We start from the raw sequence: 13,434 nt of genomic DNA, 5'->3' as shown, positions 1-13,434 counted from the left end.
ATCTATTTCTTATAGAAAAATTGGACTTTGTTGGAAAATTCCACAATTTCATCTTATTTTATTATATTTATAGTTGTCTTAGAAATCTTGAAATACCCATGTGAATATTCACCTCTATTAAAGCCATGTTTTAAAGTAGTTATTAAATCTAAATTAGAACCTTAATAGACTTAGTTTTAATTACAACATTTTATGAGGCGTCATTACAACTGACTCTAGGCCCACATTCAAGTTCACATTTATTAATATTTCAGTCGTGGTTAAGTCTGTGGTGGACTTTTATTGTTTAACATTTATAGTCGTGATGATACTCAGGATGCATCAACACTGAGCAATTCGCACCTACCCACTCCCCCACAGTGTTTAGCCCACTAGTGTGTGTGTGTGTGTGTGTGTGGCCCTGTTCGTATCTTTCACACCTTCTGACAATAAAACACCATAAGTAGTGCTCCTTATTTCCTCTGGTATCAGTTTCGACCTACAGCAGCTGTACGATACTGCAAAAGTCCTTGTGTCCTATCGACACACAGACTTTTTTGTTTTTTCTGGTCGTTTCTGTGAGGGCGGGGCTCACCTGCCTGTCCAGCACACCTGCGCTCAAAACGCGCCGTGACGTCAGCGGGAGAGGTGTGTGTAAAGGCATGGCTCAGGAATTCGACGCAAAAATCCTGCTCGACTTGATCGGCGATCATCAGCTCGCATACATTCGTGTCGTCAGAGGAACACAGCCACAGGAGCCTTAAATCTCGACGGCCGACCGGGTCACACGCATAGTTTCTGGACCGAACGGGTTGCGTTTGCGTGTATACGTTTCTTTTGTGGATTTTTAATTTTTATTTTTAAAAGGATGTCTCGCTCGAGTATTTTACCTGACGAGGCGGTGTTTGCTGACTTCAAACAGCAGTGTTTATCGACGGACAATTGGTTGAGAAAGTATGATAAAGATGACATGCAAGTGTGGGTCGAACAACCTCCTGCAACAAAAGGAAATCACGTGCCTAAAATCCATAAAATCAAGGTAAGTTCGGTTTCACTCTCATCTTTACAACCAGCCCTAATGGGATACTTGACTGTGGGTGGTTTACTGTGAACCTGCCCTACTTAAAAAAAACAAACATTTTTGTGTGTATGTTTCAGTGTAAAATGACAATCAAAAATGTGTCAGCCGCCACCATGTTCGACGTCCTTCACGACGCCCAGTACCGTAAGAAGTGGGACCCCACCGTGAGCGAGAGCTTTGACATTGCCCGGCTGTCTGCTAACGCTGATGTGGGCTACTACTCATGTGAGGATTCTCTTATCTGTTACATCTGTTCACATTCCTCTTTGTTTGTGTGTGTTTGTCTCTCTGAAAGTGACCCACCAGAAACGTGGGTAGGCAGTGAAGGCCAGACTCAGTTTCACCTGTTACACAAAACAAAGAGAGGGGGGTGGTGGTGCATATTTAGATGAATATTTGGGATTCTGAAGAGTTTATTCTACCTTATATGGAACAATAGTACTATTTCAAGATTGAAACAGTACCATTTATTAGTTTGACCTCTGACCTCAAACACTGTTCTTTATTAAAAGTAGTGAAGAGTTTGTCAATAATATAGTAAATGGACCTTTATTTTGAGTCTTAGTGAAACATTAACAATGCCACTACCACAGCAAGCACTTCCAACTATATTTACATATGCAGACCATTTTTTTCTGCACAAACCCATCCATGGTGCATCTTTGTGTTGTTGCCCTGAACTTCCATCTCTAATCTCTAACACCTTGTCGCATCTGTGGTCCCTTTTGTAGCCTAAGCTACAGAAGCCCTCAGGGATGTAAAGTGAGCTCCACCGGTGTATTTATTGCCATAACAAGGGTGCACTTGTTGAGGCTAAGTTTGTGACAGAGGGAAAAACTGAACAAATGAAGGAAGTCTAACACAATGTGACCAGATTTTTATGTCCTCTTTTTTTTTTTTAACACTGCAGGGATTTGTCCAAAGCCAATAAAGAACAGAGATGTGGTGACGCTGCGTTCGTGGCAGGTGACGGATGATGAGTACATTATCGTGAATTTCTCAGTCAAACACCCGGTATGAGGCACATAGCAACCGCTGTCTTTAAACGTATCACTCCTATGACTCTCTGACACCTATTGTCTTGTAATGTTTTGTGTGCACTGATTTTTTTTTGTGTGTCTGTGTGCTGAAGAGCTATTTTTCCATTTACAATCACAGCTTATTCATTATGACAGCGTAACATATCCAAACCGCATAACTTGTCCAACATCTTGAAAGAAGTTTTTTCCTCATTATCCTGCAAACCTTTGATTCTATTACAGAAATACCCTCCTCGCAGTGACCTTGTGAGGGCCATTTCCATCCTCACTGGATATTTCATCAAGCCCACAGGACCAAATAGCTGCACTTTCATATACCTTTCACAAGCTGACCCCAAAGGTAAGCCTATAAGCAACAATTTCATTGTTCAACTTGAATTGAGAATTCTTGCTGAATGTTGTTAGAGCTGTTCTATCTCTTTACTCTAGGTTCTCTTCCCAAGTGGGTGGTAAACAAAGCATCTCAGGTTCTCGCTCCCCGGGTATGTAACATCACACAACTGTTGTCCCAAACTCCCAAAAGTTTTACTTACTTTTACTAAACGTTGAAAGTGATCAGGTCAAAAGACACAAACCATGTATCAGTGACACTGTGGCCGTGTGTGTGTGTGTGCGCGCGTGCGTGCGTGTCCACGAGGTGACGGCGTGGAAGAGGTGTGTGCTTGTTGAGGGAGTGAGGGTTTCATGTGTCTTTAAAGGACAATGGTAACCATAGAAACCCAGTTTAAGGGCCTGTCCTGGTGAGGTTGCTGACAAAGGAGTATCTCAGCTCAAGTTGTCGCTCTCTCTCTCTCCTGGCAGAACTCGTTCCCCTGGTTTTATATCCCTCACACACTGAAACTATTTAGACCATCTGTGTTTGTGTGTGTGTGAGAAACTCGAGAGACTCGTGCCTTTTAACTACACACAAATATTGACCTTTTGTAGTGACAGTGATTTCTATACACAAAACATCATAAGGCAAGAACACATAACTTTGGCTATGCAGTAAACATTAAAATAAGAGTTAAAATAATAAACCAAGAAAAGAAAATAAACAGTAAGCTAATGAACAATGTAATGGAAAGAGGAACCTGAACAGGGGAAAATGTCAAAAGGTCAAAGACAAAATATAACAGATACACAGTCTGTAAGTGATTTTAAAAAAGTTTAAAAGATGATTTCAACCAGGCAGTGGTCCTGTAATAAGGAGAAGTGATAAAGTTGTTGTTAAGACAGGGTCTCACTAGGTTTAAGAGAGGAGTGCTTGCTTGTGACAAGAATAGAGCTACAACTTAAATTAATTTTCTTATTGATTAATCAGCTAATCATTAGATGTGTAAAATACAATCTTCAAATTGCTTGTTTCTTTTTTTAAATCTAAAGAGAGTCAAAGACCAGTGAGTTTGTGGCCTTTTTGCTTAAAAATTAACTTAAATGATCATTGATTACTAAAGTAGTTGCTGATTTAATTTCCTGTCAACTAATCTTTTCAACTCTAAACAGATGTTGATGGCATAAACCGAGCTGCTGTCCAAAATATCCAAAACTTATTAAAAATTAAGTTGACATACAGCACCTCACACTGTAGAAATTTTAACAGTACAGGCATCCATTTAAAACCGCAAAAGTGGAGAGGTCATATATTGTGTTATACATTTAGTTCTTGAGTGCACTGTGTCAGAGCTGTAAATAGTTTTTTTCACAATCACTACAACTGATGCAACTGCTCACCATATAATCAGTAACAAGTGTTTTGTGAGCAGCTTTATCTTCAGCTTTGTTGACTGAGAATGAAGGTGTGGTGTGACCCTCATTGTCCAGGCCGCAAGCCCTCTGATAATCATATCCTCTCTTGGGCCCGCTCCTTCCAGGTGATGAGGTGTGTGCACAAGGCGGGACAGAACTACCCAGAGTGGAAACAGCAGAACTCTCCTGACCAGAAGCCCTGGTTGTACCCGGAGCAGAACACCCTTCCCATGATGGACCCGGCCGAACTGTCGATACAGAGAGCGGACTCGCTGGAAAACGTGGACGAGAGTTCCACAGTGGAGGTTCAGGACTGCTACGACAGTTCATAAATCACAAAGCGACGGCGGGAAGGGGTGACAAAGGAGGTAGAGGGGTGGGGGGGCTGTAGATACAATGACTTGAGACCTCCAACTCTGTGATATTGCCCTGACCCTCCTGGTTTCCAAATCAGTGTGCCTTTTGGGATGAGCAAGAGTATGAAGTGTTTACAGTTGTCTTACCAGATGGAAATGAGCACAGATCAAGTTGCCATTCACCTCAGTGTATGTTGAAGTAAGCTAAGCTAATCTCTCCAGTGTTCACCATGGTGTAACTTCTTTACAGTGGTTCTCTACAGGGTTAGAGGTGTTGGGGTTTGAATGTGGATTAGCTACAGCACCACATTTACAATGGCTCCTGTGTCAGGCCTTGATAAGTTGCAGCTATATAACATACACATGAACAGTTTTTTTTAAATAAGAGGAAATTAAGTATCATCGTCCACTAGTGGACTGAATGGAGATAAGATCAGGTGGTCATCAGTGGTGGAATTAGAGTGAAGTGAAATTTCTGATGCCAGTTACCCCTTGAAACGTGGTATAAACTATTGAAGCTTAACCTTTTTTGTTGATCAGGTCAAAAATGTTTGGATCCTGAACTGAACACACTTAATATAGTCACTATTATTTTGTTAAATCACATTACTAGGGTTGGACAGGTTTCATGTTAATAAGATAACATGAAACATATCACGGTGAAAGGTTCTGGGTTTGTGCAGCAGCTCTCGGTATTGACCTCAAATCTGTTTTTCAGAAATATAATTTTTTTTAGCTTAATCCAAAACAAAAAAAAAATTCACTTCACTTTTACTACGTTTGCTACTGATTTTCTTTTTAAATGTGAATTTTATTTAGTCAGGATTAGTGAGTAACTGTGCTGTATTTCTGTCTTTTATATGTAATACAGGAAGACTATTTGAAGGTTCACTGTATTTATTGAGCTGTGCAATCAAAGTGTATGCATTGTAATTCTTATAGAAGTTATACAGACTGTAGACTTGCAATGGCACTGGAGGAAAATTAGGTTGTGTAAAACGTAAAATGTACATAGCAAATTTGCATTTTGTCAGTTGAATATCACTTTACCTGAAGGATTGCAAAGATCATAAAGGATATCTTTTATTTTTATTTTATTTATTGAAGTTATTGTAACCTCAGATGAAGTCATGTTGGAGAAACGATGTTGGAATGAAGCCCTGCAGGCTGAGATCATCAGGCTTTTCTTATGATGTTTGATGTACAATGTTATATAGTCTTGACTTTTTACAAAATAGTAAAATTCACAAGGTTAACATGCTTTGGTAATCACTGTCATGTCTACATTCCTCATAGAGTGACTGTCAGTTTCAAGAGAAACCATCTCGCAAAGTGGAACAAGTCTGGCTACTTGTACCGGACCAAACCAGTCAATTTCCAGTTCTGTTTCAGGCTTTTCAAGTACACAAAATAGACAAAGGTTACTAGAGTTCAAAACGTTTTTATTTCTTTTACTTATCAATGTATCAAGTTTTTTTTTAATATATGAAAAATTATTTTAAAAAACACTTTAAGGGTTTGTTTCATGATGAGCTCTGGACCAATGAGAAAAAAGTGAATCAGATGGAAAACCTAAACTTTTTCCTTTATGAAAATTATTAGTGTACAACAGAATAGGACAGTGTTGAGATGTAACAGGCAGGTATTTACATAGGTCTTTGTTGTTTAAAATACATGCACTTTGTGTAGTCTAAGTCCAGGGCTATTCAAATGTTTTCTAAAAATGTTCAAATGGTTACAGATGCATTTGAAGATTTTACTGATAAGCACGTGTGTAAAAGTGCCAGAGTCTTCAGCCAGAAAGAAAATCTGCAGCCCTCAGGATCTCCATCACACATATATTAACACCTCATTATAGGCTTTATCAATATTCTAAAATACAGGGCACAATGTGCTGTTATCATGCACTTCAACAGCATGACAAAAGTTACGCTCGCAACATTTTGGTACCTCAATCAGCTCGTACATTAAGTAACTCATATCATTCAGCCCAGGAGTAGTGTATATAAAACTTACCAGGTATGAACAGAATTTATACTTGACAGTATTAACGTAATGCTGGATCCACAAAAGCAGTCACTGGAATATATTTACACAACTCAATATTTCCCACACAATTACAACTAGCTGTTGAATTAAGAAACAAAAAGGATATACAGTGTATTCACAATGACAATTTAAAAATCTACTAGGTGCTGTGCACTCAACATCATTTGCTCTTACAGTATGTGAGGCCACGCTGTCTTTGCAGCAAATGTGTGGATGTCTAGTAAAATCTAAGGCATATATACATTTTTTTTTACATGTATAAACACTCAATTGCCAGTTCATTAGATACAGTTACAGATAGTAATATATTTGTCTATATTTGTCAGTGCTAATCTGAACTAGAAAAATTATGTTATACTTTTGTTATATTTCTATGACTACAATAGAGACATCTAATTAAGTTATGCAGGGTCTCTAAATGTTATGCTTGATATAAAATATCTATCAGCTTTATACATTTCTGAATTCCAAGAAACTATAAATGTCACTTCCTGTAAATGCATCCTGATGGAGAAGAAATCATCACAGATCACAGCAGTTTAGGGCGTGAGAGAGGAAACTGAGCATGTAACACAGTTTATGTTGTCATTACATGGAGGACTTTGGATGGGTTTGTTAGTCATACATCAGTCATCCTGAAGCAGAGACAGAATGGAGGCCAGAGTCTGTGGGAGGAGGGCAATGACGTGTGGTGACGTGTCCGTCCACCTCTCTCTCACCCTCTCTCTCTCTCTCTTTGCTGCCACCTAGTGTACAGTCCTCTCCTTCTGTCTTTGGTAGTCTTATAAAGGGACACAGAGTACAACATTACAATACTGAGAGGGATGTTTGTTTTTAATCCCCTACCATTATAATACGACTCAGTGATTAAAAAGCCAGTTCTTGCTGTTGAAAGAAACAACAATATTACCCAGAAACATATCATGGCTGATGTATGAGGGTACTGAAACATGCTGGCTGTGTGATGACAAGCTTCAAATTCTTTAGATTTGCTCCCTCAGATAAGAGATAACATTGTTATGGAAGATTTCTTCACACATTAACTTGTAACTCTGAAGTTTTGATAAAGCTGTAGTGAAAGCATACTATGATAAGCTGTACACAATCTTCACAATGGACAAAACTAAAAGATATGACTACATAAATGGTCTAGTTTTTTCTAGTTGCACCGTAAGGCAAAGCTATGCCTAATGTCAAATCTGGACAACAGACTCGTTTACGTGACTTAAAGGTTCACGTCATGCTCTTGGTTTGATTTCGTAGAGTAAGACTTACTGTAAGGAAAGAAGCGAACCCTCATCAGTATTTCTCGTGCAGTCTTCAGAATCTCTACAGCCTAAAGAGGAAGTAAAAATAAACTTTACACAATACAATAAAAAGGCTATTACCAATAGACAATTGTTGGGGCAAAGTGTTGTCAACAATGGCAGACTGAGATTATCTTAATGAGGCATTTGTTTTATGTGATATTTGCTCCTTCACAGGGAGATAAGATAAGGTCAGCAGCACTGACAAAGACTCACAGCTGATAGTTGCTGGATTTCATATAATTTGTTTATACAGTTAGCAGGAGAAATTTCATTAGAAATTTCCTTAAAATGAAACACCAAAAGGAAAATATGTGCTCCAATCTGTTCAGTAGTTTATATTTAAGTCTGACAACACAGTTGGCTTGAATCAATAAAATATGACAAGTGTTTTTTCTTTAAATAAATAACCTATATGTGTTGAAACTGCATCTTGAACGTGGTCAAACTACAGTGAAGATGAGAGCATGAGGTGCTGCATTTGTAAAGCAGTTTGACATTATTATATTTATGCAGTGAAAATGTCATCAACCAACCAGGTAATGTGACTGGAAATATATACTGTATAATGATGTGCTGATTCAAATCTATATGGATCTCAGCTTGAAATTACTGTTCTTAACTTACTCTAGAGTGCTCTATGTCTTGGAAATCAACATCATTCACCGAAAGAACCTGGTCTCCTTCTTGTAGTCCTGCTCTGTGGGCATCTGAGTCTGGGACAACCTGCCAACCCATCACACAGGCATACAGAACTTTGTAATGTGGGTATTTTAGCAAAGCAAACTCCTGACGCACAGTGAGTTTGGATGCCAGTAAATTCCAAACCAAATACCAGGGTCACACACAGACACACACACACCTTGGATATAAAGATTCCTAACTGTGACGCCTTGCCCCCACGGATGTTAAAGCCCAGCTGGGCTCCAGGAGGTTTCTTCAATACGATGGTGCGAGGTAGGAACTGGGTGAGCTCATTGTTGTAGTCAGGGTGATGAACACGCTACAAATGTAGAAAAACCTCAACTTACTAAATGCAATCTGATCAGAGTTAACAACCTGCAGAAAATGGGGTTCACGTACCAGAGGACTGGGAAGACAGTCAGGACTAGCAGAAAAGTTAAGTAACTGAGCATGAAAGTTAAATCCTTTAAACAAAAAAATCTAAAAACAGTAAATAAAAAGATCTCAACCCAATATCAAGTTATTGTCTTTTTGCAGAGGTTTCAACTGCACTACATGGTCTTCATCTTTGGTATCAGATGTCAGCACCTCCTCTTGATTAGTCTTTGGCCGTCCACTGACTCCTGGTGAATGATTTTGACCTCTCTTCAGCTGGTGCAGTGATCAGTTTTTGTTTTGTTTTTAATGAATTCATCTGACAGCCTATGTTGTCTGTTTCCAGTGTTTATAAAGTTTCTCATCCAGGAGCACACAGGGACACACAGGAAAACAGACTACATCAGCTCTGTGTGAACACTAAAACATCGACTAAACAGGTCAAGGTCGTTAACCAGGAGTCAGTGAACAGCCAGAAAAAAATCAAGGAAGCGCTCAGATGAAACACCAGAGGTCACTTTTAAACTGTGACAAAAGTAATAATCTTACCCTCATATAAAAAAAGCCTATTATCATGTGACCAAAGTTTCATACTAAAGGCCCGTGATGACATCTGTCTAACACTGAGGAAACACCATCCCCTAGTTAAGTCAGAGGTACAGGTTTAGGCACAGGGTATGGTTCAAGAGATGTAGCATACCTCCTGTGGGGGTATCCATGCTGGCGGGTTCTCATAAGAAGGCAGGAATACCACTGGGAGCTGGTAGTCATCATAGGGAATTTTTTGATCCATTCTTTCTGAAAACGCTGTACTGTGTTTGGAGTACTGTTTGTCATACAAAATACAGACAACAATTTAAATGAATCTACTTTATTGCAAACTAATGTCAGTTAGTTAAGCATAAAAATGAGTAAAGAGACCAAAACATAACACCAGCTGTATGTCGTTGTATCTCAGCTGCGTTCAGATCAGATATTTTCCACTGGTTGATAAGTTGTTTTTAAAGAGTAAACCTGGTGTCATAATACAAATACTGACATAAGGATGTACATTTGGATTATATAAAAACACACAAACACAAAGGAAGTGAATATTTTAGCCGAAAGTAGATCATTTCACTCAGTAATACACAGACGAGATGCTATCTAACGCTACAGTTAGCTTCCTAGCTAACTTCGAGACGAGCTTACTTTGGTCTGTTTACGGCTCATTTTGACTAGTATTCAGTATTCCTGTCATCTGAACTCTAAGGTTAAGGACACCACATAGCGACTGAATAAAAAACGCCGGATTACTGCCATTAAACAACAAATAATCTTACCTCAGACTTGTCTGTCTGACACAGTTAGCAACAAGCACTTCTTCTGTATTAAACAATGACTAGCATCTTACCCGCCCCCTACTGTCGCGGAGGTGGAATTATGCCGTCCACAAGTGCGGACCATGGATGCACTGTAAGATGTGTTATAGCTATTATTGCAACTCTCTTAATAATTCATCCATAGTGTGGACTATCAGCTTGATAAGTTTCATCTTGGGTTTCTTAATTTCATGATCTAAATTTAGTCTGATTTTCCCCTATCGCCTGCAAACACTGATTTTCCCATATCCATTGGAATATTTGCAAATATATCATTTATCATCATAACAGAGGATAAAAGGGGACTTACAATGCTCCCCTGAACTATCCCAATTTCTACAACATATTTATTTGATAATTCTGACCCTATTTAACCTTAAAAGTTCTTCCACATAAAAAAACAACTGTGACTCTAGGCTAGGCTATAGTCTGTAATTTGCCAACTTAATAGCCTCTTTCCCCAGTTTCCTCATAGCTTTCTTCCAGTTCACTGGGGTCCTTTCTTTCTCCCATTCTTTATTTCACAATAGCAACAACTTCTTTAGTCCCTCCTACTTAAATGTGTAAACACGATGTAAGATATTGTCATGTATGACTTGACTGGACATGCAGTTGATATTAAGAAGAAATATTTACTTTCCACAATGCTGGATAATAGTCACTCCCTATGATTTCTTCATGGTACATCCTCCACCCATACATGCAATATTATAGTAAACCAGTTTAGGATGAAGGATGGTTTCTTTACTAACATCTATCCTTGTTTCATTTCCATCATTTAGGCACACTGAATTTTATTACCTGACCATTAGTCCTCTGTATACTGCTCTTCTGTTAATATTTTTTATTACATTGTCATGTTTATACTGTTCTTATGTGTATATTTTTTATACCATTATTTTGTTTTTATCTTGTCTTTTACTCGTATTTATGTCTTTTTCTATCTTTTCAATCACTTATGCTGCTGCAACAATGTAAATTTCCCCATTGCAGGACTAATAAAGGATTATCTTATCTTATCTTATCTTATCTTATCTTATCTTATCTTATCTTATCAGCGCCATTACAATGTTGTCAAAATCCCAGGAACATACAAAATCATTTCTGTTCTATCAAGAGTGTATCTATTTACACAAGTTTGTTGATTCCAGTCTTCTACATGGGCTGCAGTAATTCACTTTTCTGTAACAGTCCTTTGCGCTACAGAAGTGATACACTCTCTTTCACCTCAATTTTTCCACCAAAATTAAAGACCAAAGTGTTTTTGGTCTTTAACTGATTGTTAACATTTGTCCATTAGCAATTAGGCTTTTCAAATTTCACTTAAGAATTGAAATTATTGGTCATTTATATCAAACCATGCTTGCTGAGTCTTGACCAACTGTATTTCAGTTTTAGATTTAATGTCAGATGTTGCATTTATCACTCCTGTTATAAAGGTTACCAGATTCTTCTCCTCTGGCCATACCTGTCTCTGATCATTGCTGCAATTTACTGTATTTGTTGCTAGTTTTCTCAAACTCTAATCTCCTTTTGTCATTCTTTTAACACTTGAAAGTGAACTATTATACATTCTCTCATCTAGTTCCTTTGTATTAACATTGAGAGACACTCCAGAAATCATCCCCTCCAGTCCACCCACCCTGTGCTCCACCATTCTTACTACTCTGGCTACTTCAACTTTTCCAACACACATCATTTTCTTTCCTTTACTTCCCTAATTTACCCTCTAATTGTTTCGTGAGATTTAGTGGATATACTTTCTTTACTTCCTGTAACCTAAACACCACATCAAATAATTCTGCTGCCCTCAAGTCCTTTTCCTCACCCTGAGGGTGAGGTCCTTCTCCTCGCCCTTGCTGAGGGTGAAGAAAATGATTTACTCTAAAGCAGGACTTGTGAGTGTGTAATTTCCTAAGTGCCTTTGTCTAGAAATCTGACTCTGGTTTGAATGACATGGGACATTCCTTTGGGTTTAGGGCATTAACAAATTGTTTCCAAACATACATCAGGTTTAAACCAAACCCACATTAGTGCAAGAAGGAAGTTGTAGAAAGTTGCAGAACATGTTCATGTCGAAAATGGCAGCGATCGCAGCACACTGGAAAATTAGTTTGTATAGCTGACCCATTGGCTGTGCTCATAAGTATCAAACGGAAAACTGAAACTTTCTCCCACAGTGACATATGTCTTTATTACTGTAAACGAGTCATATTCTCACACCTTATCACAGTTCCATATGGTAGAAAGTTGATCTGGAACCAAAAGTAAGATCACAGAATGCTGAATATCTAGCTCTCATCTGGGTCTGCTACTTTCTCTCATTTACACATTTCTTTCCAACTCCAGCTGACAACTAAAGACAACTCACGGTCTGCAGTTATTATTCTCAAAGTTACATTGTCTTTGCATGTAGTTTAGTTATAGTGTAAATGCAGACTGTCTGATGGGTCAGGTCTACACTGCTTCACTATTCAATAATCACTATGGCAGAAGTAAACCAGACACAATGTTCACTGTGGTAGTATTGCAGTTTATATAATCAGAGCACAGGTGGGGAGGACCCAAATGCAGGTGGACAAAGCCTGAATGACATGTTGATGATGACCAAGACTTCCTGGAAACAAACAGACAAGCAGGTACATGAATGCAGGACAGGGAACAGACAGATGGTAAGAAGGGGGTGTGAACCGATTAGGGAATGGGAGCAGGTGGGTGTGGGGAGGCTGTTGACTGGGAAAGGTGAGAAAACAAGGGTTACCGCAGGGCAGACGGAGGGTGAAGTCAGGTGACTGGACAGGTGGGGAACAGCACGTCTGAAAAAGTCTGGGGTTTGGAGGAAGCGAGAAGATGGCTGAGGGAGGCAGACTGGGAAAAACAAACGGGGCAGGGGTAGAGTTTGTGACAGATAGAGCTTTATCAAGCAGGTTTCAAGTCGCTGCATGTTTTTATAGTGTAATTAAATCAAACGAAACCAAACACCTGGCACGTACACAAATCGAAAACATTATGTCATTATGACAAACTTAAGAAAATAAACAGTAATACAAAGCATACATTCATTGTCCCTCCTCTAAAACCTCTTCCAGGAATTCTAACTGTAAACCAACTATAACTATAACCAAGCCATTATTAAATACATTATGTATATATTATATAGGACTTACATTTTGACTATTAGTGATTGAAGTCCTCAGTCCTCTTTTATTTAACATGGGAATACCACAACACAGACATACTCTGCTACAAGTCAAAGCCCCTACAGTACAGTAGTAACTGTACTCATTATTCATTTAGAAACAATGTAAAGGTTGTTAAATTACTGCATTATAAGTAGTGATGCATTCATGTGCATCACTTAAACACTGAGGCCTGTAAAACATTGAGCTAAGTACAAGTAGGCCTAATAATAACCTATAAAAATACTTGAGGATTTATTAGTGGATTATATTTTATAGCCTATTATTAACTGAG

At 38.6% G+C, this 13,434-nt stretch overlaps 2 protein-coding genes across 2 annotated transcripts; one reads left to right on the top strand and one right to left on the bottom strand.

Moving 5' to 3' along the window:
* Positions 1-673: 673 nt before the first annotated feature.
* Positions 674-5,453, top strand: stard14 (START domain containing 14). The gene is made up of 6 exons (XM_018660402.2): positions 674-1,018; positions 1,138-1,285; positions 1,971-2,074; positions 2,323-2,440; positions 2,530-2,582; positions 3,954-5,453. Exons 1-6 carry the CDS (start codon positions 848-850, stop codon positions 4,158-4,160), a joined length of 801 nt encoding a protein of 266 aa, XP_018515918.1. The 5' UTR covers positions 674-847; the 3' UTR covers positions 4,161-5,453.
* Positions 5,454-5,609: 156 nt separating this feature from the next.
* Positions 5,610-10,018, bottom strand: pdzd11 (PDZ domain containing 11). Its single transcript, XM_018660403.2, has 6 exons — positions 9,922-10,018; positions 9,300-9,425; positions 8,403-8,543; positions 8,168-8,266; positions 7,509-7,569; positions 5,610-7,014 (listed from the first exon to the last, which is right to left on the bottom strand). The coding sequence occupies exons 2-6, from the start codon at positions 9,390-9,392 to the stop codon at positions 6,980-6,982; spliced, it is 429 nt and encodes a 142-aa protein (XP_018515919.1). The 5' UTR covers positions 9,393-9,425; positions 9,922-10,018; the 3' UTR covers positions 5,610-6,979.
* Positions 10,019-13,434: the final 3,416 nt, after the last annotated feature.

The sequence above is a fragment of the Lates calcarifer genome, linkage group LG8 (genome assembly GCF_001640805.2).
Source record: "Lates calcarifer isolate ASB-BC8 linkage group LG8, TLL_Latcal_v3, whole genome shotgun sequence".
Taxonomy (NCBI): domain Eukaryota; kingdom Metazoa; phylum Chordata; class Actinopteri; family Centropomidae; genus Lates; species Lates calcarifer.
The sequence above is the reverse complement of the archived record's forward strand: the minus strand, read 5'-3'. Positions and strand labels throughout refer to the sequence as shown.

Coding starts and splice junctions, on each gene's coding strand:
- pdzd11 (XM_018660403.2), bottom strand. CDS start 9,392: ATGGATCAAAAAATTCCCTATGATGACTACCAGCTCCCAGTGGTATTC. Junction 7,570..8,167: donor AAGACATAGAGCACTCTAGA/GTAAGTTAAGAA, acceptor CTTCCTCTTTAG/GCTGTAGAGATTCTGAAGAC. Junction 7,015..7,508: donor GGTTCGCTTCTTTCCTTACA/GTAAGTCTTACT, acceptor TCCCTTTATAAG/ACTACCAAAGACAGAAGGAG.
- stard14 (XM_018660402.2), top strand. CDS start 848: ATGTCTCGCTCGAGTATTTTACCTGACGAGGCGGTGTTTGCTGACTTC. Junction 1,286..1,970: donor TGATGTGGGCTACTACTCAT/GTGAGGATTCTC, acceptor TTAACACTGCAG/GGATTTGTCCAAAGCCAATA. Junction 2,441..2,529: donor TTCACAAGCTGACCCCAAAG/GTAAGCCTATAA, acceptor TCTTTACTCTAG/GTTCTCTTCCCAAGTGGGTG.